This window comes from Myotis davidii, unplaced genomic scaffold (assembly GCF_000327345.1).
Source record: "Myotis davidii unplaced genomic scaffold, ASM32734v1 scaffold217, whole genome shotgun sequence".
NCBI lineage: Eukaryota > Metazoa > Chordata > Mammalia > Chiroptera > Vespertilionidae > Myotis > Myotis davidii.
In genome coordinates, this window is record NW_006290034.1 from 4,471,266 (window position 1) to 4,475,713 (window position 4,448).

The following is a 4,448-nucleotide window of genomic DNA, read 5'->3' on the forward strand; positions in this document are numbered from 1 at the left end:
AACCGCTGAGCCGTGTTCACACCTGCGGCCTGGTGTGCAGATGGGAGAACAAGCTGAGAGGCCACCGGGAGGTGGCACTGCGCCCGCAGGGTGGGACCCTACTCCGTGAATGTGGGATTGGACATCAAGAAAAACAATTTATGTCGAACTGTATGCTAGAGACAGTAACTACTGTGGCTGATCAGGAAAGGCCTCAGTGTTTGTTAAGACTCATAAAGACATGAAAAGTATTTTTCAAACCACTGCCGGTGATGTAAGCTGTATGACAGCCTTTTTTAAAAAAAAAAAAAAAAAGGTTCTTTATTTCTTTCTTTTTTAGACAGGAAGGGAGAGGAAGAGAGAAAGATGTATCAGTGTGAGAGCGAGACATCGGATCGGCTGCCCCCTGCAGGCTCCCCCACCCGGATCGACACTCAACTAACTGCGCCACATGGGCCAGAGGGGACACTGCCATTGTTTTTTGCTTCAGTTATACTGTTTTTTAAAATAAGGAAACAAGTCATTTTAAAAACAAATACATATTTTTTTAATATAAATGGAAAGTAAATATTCACCAATGCCAGAAATAATCTATCTTCAACTCCGGGCTCTTTTCAAAAGATACAAGATCATTGTTTCAAAAGATACAAGATGCACAGATAAATCACATTCACTCCTTACAAATGTTAAATAGCACACAATTTAAATTCATAATGAACAATAATTTTTCAGTAGCTTGAAATGTCAGTTGTCCATTCCATAATTTTTTATGAGTATAAAAGAGCTAATCATGTACCTTACTATAATTTATGTATTACTCCAAAGAACAAACCACGCAAAAGATAGAGTCCCATGCTTATATGTATTATAAAAATACTGAGACATGTATCAGTCATAACTCATATAATGAAAACTATATTTTGGAAATGTTTCAAAAAGACAAGTCCAACGTTTCTCTTTGGTTCATAAAATACAAGAGGTAGATTCAAAGAAAGTAAATGCCTATTATGTCGCTAAATTTTCACTAAAATGTTGACAATTTATAACAGCAATTACTAGAAATCAAACAAGTTTAGAAACTAAATTTTAAAAAATGGTAAGAATAACTTCAACTAATGTTATTCTAACTCCTAATCACATAAGTCAGAAAAGATAGTTAACTACAAAAAGAATAGCTCTAATAAAAACATGCTATCAATATTAAAAATTAAGTTTTCTATATCATAACATGTTCTAAAACTTGGGGCAAGAGAGATTATGAATGTGTATGTTCATAAATTGGGCCTTTTGTTTAAATATAAGTACCTAATATAGAAGATATTTGCTACTACTGTTATGTACTATTCCCTTAGGTTTGTGCTGCCCATGTGGAGAATTGCAGGTTCAAAGAAACTCAACAGGGAGGGAGGACAGGGAATGTCACCCGGGATCAACCCACTTCGTGTAATGAAGACATTTCAGATAACCAAGAACGGTTCCCAGAGACCGTCCCAGGGAAATCTGATTCAAGTAGGAAACAAAGGACGAAAAAGAGAGAGATGCTCTTCAGAAGCTGATCTCCATAAAAATGTTTTGTTTCCTGGTACTTTTCAAAGCCAAGACAGAATATAAACAGAACCCTTCAAATAAGGTGCCTTGTGTTGATAACGTAACGGCAATAAGCTGACAGTATGTCCTCTCAGGAACCAAATCACAGTGCAAGGAAAAGAGAAAAAGGCCCGCAGAGTAAGTATTATCTCATCACTCCTTTACAAAAATGATAGCAATAGTCCAGCCACTTATGTCCATTCTTACTCACTTAAAGGAAGGTAAGGACAGAAACCCAATGACTTCTATTAACAGGCCTACAAGGAAATGTTAAGAAGTCTACAAAGACACTCAAAATATATAAAACAGTTTAAGTGTTGAGGTTTTCTGATCATCTTGCGTTTAAGAAAAAGACAAGTATAAAGCTGGCATAAACCTGAACCATCCAAAAATAAAGATGGATGATCTATGATTCCACCACACAAGACAGATTTAGTTCAAGCAGGTTCGTGTTTCAGATTGAGGACTCAGGGCAGGGATTTGTAGAAAGGATTAAGAAGAAGAGAGAAAATTCAGTTTTCTGGCATTTTTCAAAATTGGATGAGCTTATCAAAACTATGATTTTTTAAAACATTTCTGTATATAGAAAATTGAGCCCAGATGCTTAAATGATCATTGATAAGCTCTTCCCGTTTGTGAAAAAAATACTTCTTTTGCCATCGACTTGCAATTCTAGGAGAAAAAGTCCCTCTAGATATTATTGAGAATTTCCGTGTAATTGTGCTAAAGCAAAAAAAAAAAAAAAAAAAAAAAAAAAAAAAAAAAGTTCAACATGTCATTTCTGGATGACTCCTAAAGTTTGTTTCATATTTTCATAAACCACATAGCTGATGCCTACAGCCGGGAGCACCTTCATGAAGTTTGGGGTGATGCCTCTGTAAAGTCCCGGTACCCCCTCTTTGGAAATGATTCGTCGGAAGAGGCCAACCATGGTCAGCTGTGGGCTTCCTTCCATCATGGCTAGAAGATAAAAAAGGAAACCAGGCTACTTCAATACTCAAGCCTGCAGCATTCGTATCAGTATGCATCATTGGGCTTCAGAGTGATGCAGAGGAAAGGGTCCCATTCATTCCAAGGGGTCCAAGAGAGTAAAGTACCCTCTATTATTTATATTGAGTCTAGAAATTGAAGTTTCATTTAATGCAGCGGTTCTCAACCTGTGGGTCATGACCCCTTTGGGAGTCGATCAACCCTTTCACAAGGGTCGCCTAATACATCCTGCATATCAGATATTTACATGACGATTCAAAACAGTAGCAACATTACAGTTATGAAATAGCAACGAAAATAATTTTATGGTTGGGGGTCACAACATGAGGAACTGTATTCAAGGGCCGCGGCGTTAGGAAGGTTGAGAACCACTGGAAAGAAATGACAGAGGGTGAGATTGGCCAGGGAAACAGCAAAGGAGAAAAGGCACAGAAAGCATACCTGATTGACAGAGCAATAAAAGCCAGCGGATCGTAAGGAAAGAGGATTAGCCCACCTGGTGTGGCTCAGTGGTTGAGCATTGACCTATGAACCAGAAGGTCACGGTTCGATTCGAGGTCAGGGCACATGCCCAGGTTGCAGGCTCAATCCCCAATAGGGGACATGCAGGAGGCAGCCTGATCAATGATTCTCTCTCCTCACTGATGTTTTTTTCTCTCTCTCCTCTCTCTCTCTCTTCTCCTTCCCCCCTGAAGTCAAATAAATTTTTTTTTAAATAAATTATCCACGAGGTGACAGAAAGCCAAGAGGGCACAGTGGGATCAAAGTCGAGGGCGGAGACAGTGTCCCGTTGGGGAGGATCACAGGTCACGTGTTGTAGCGTCCACAGTAAGAAGCAATTCCAGCCGCCACTGACCAAGACGCTGACAAAGGCCTGGTGTCTCACACGGACTGCTGCTAATTCTTACAACGCGGCCGGTCTTCGTCCCCATTCACAGGTGGGAAAAGGAAAACCCAGAGAGGCTGTGTGCAAGGATCTGAGCCCAAGTCCATCTAGATACGAACGCTTACACATTCTTTTTTTTTTAATCTTCACCCAAGGACATTTCACATTGATTTTTACAGAGCGTGGAAGAGAGAGGGAAAGACGGAGAGAAACATCGATGTCAGAGACACACATGGATTAGCTGCCTCCTGCTGCACATGCCCTGACCAGGGCCCGGCCAGGGAGGAGCCTGCAACCAAGGTAGGTGCCCTTGGCCGGAATCAAATCGTGACTGGTCCACAGGCCAATGCTCTATCCACTGAGCCAAACCAGCTAGGGCAAAGCTTACACATTCTTAAAGCATGTGTTCCCCACACGAGTGCATAGAAACCCTTACTGTTTATGCATAAAGCACGGGTATACATACAGTACATGTGCAGTGTGTCTGTGGTGTTAGAATTTCATGAAGAGGGAGTGATTAGGAAAAGGCTTTGTGAAATGGGAGGCAATGAAGAATGGAAGGCTGGGGTATGCCATCTTCATTGAAAAACCCACCTTGAGCCTGCATGCGTGTTCTCACCAAAGACAGCGGGTAGCTGGCCAGCTGCCCGCAGGTGCTGGACAAGGCGCCACACCCCAGCAACACAGCCACTCCGGGGTTCACCGTGTCTTTGGCAAAATGATCCAGCCAATGGGACTTCAAGAGCTGCAGGGACACAGAAAAAAGAGGAGAGACGGTGAACAGCTCGCTTCACGGCCACTTTCACTCGACGTGAACATTTTCACAGCTACTCTCGTCCTGCAGGAGACGGGCCACCCACTCCCAAGAGGGGCAGCTCTGCACAGCTGGGGAGCCGCTGAGGATTCAGACCCAGGCCCGGGAGGTCTCTAAGTAACCGTGAAGGTCAAACGCACCAACTCCGGGACCTGAAGAACACTGCCTACAGTGAGTGCTGATCAAAATAAT

At 42.1% G+C, this 4,448-nt stretch overlaps 1 protein-coding gene across 1 annotated transcript in view; it reads right to left on the reverse strand.

Moving 5' to 3' along the window:
* Window positions 1–502: 502 nt before the first annotated feature.
* SLC25A24 (solute carrier family 25 (mitochondrial carrier; phosphate carrier), member 24) overlaps window positions 503–4,448 on the reverse strand; it is a 24,844-nt gene continuing 20,898 nt past the window's right edge. Inside the window, exons 8-9 of the mRNA XM_006763115.2 lie at window positions 4,037–4,187; window positions 503–2,526 (exon numbers count right to left, since the gene is read on the reverse strand). Of these exons, the coding sequence (XP_006763178.1) occupies window positions 2,342–2,526; window positions 4,037–4,187 (336 nt within the window). The 3' untranslated portion in view covers window positions 503–2,341. The remainder of the gene's footprint in view (window positions 2,527–4,036; window positions 4,188–4,448) is intronic.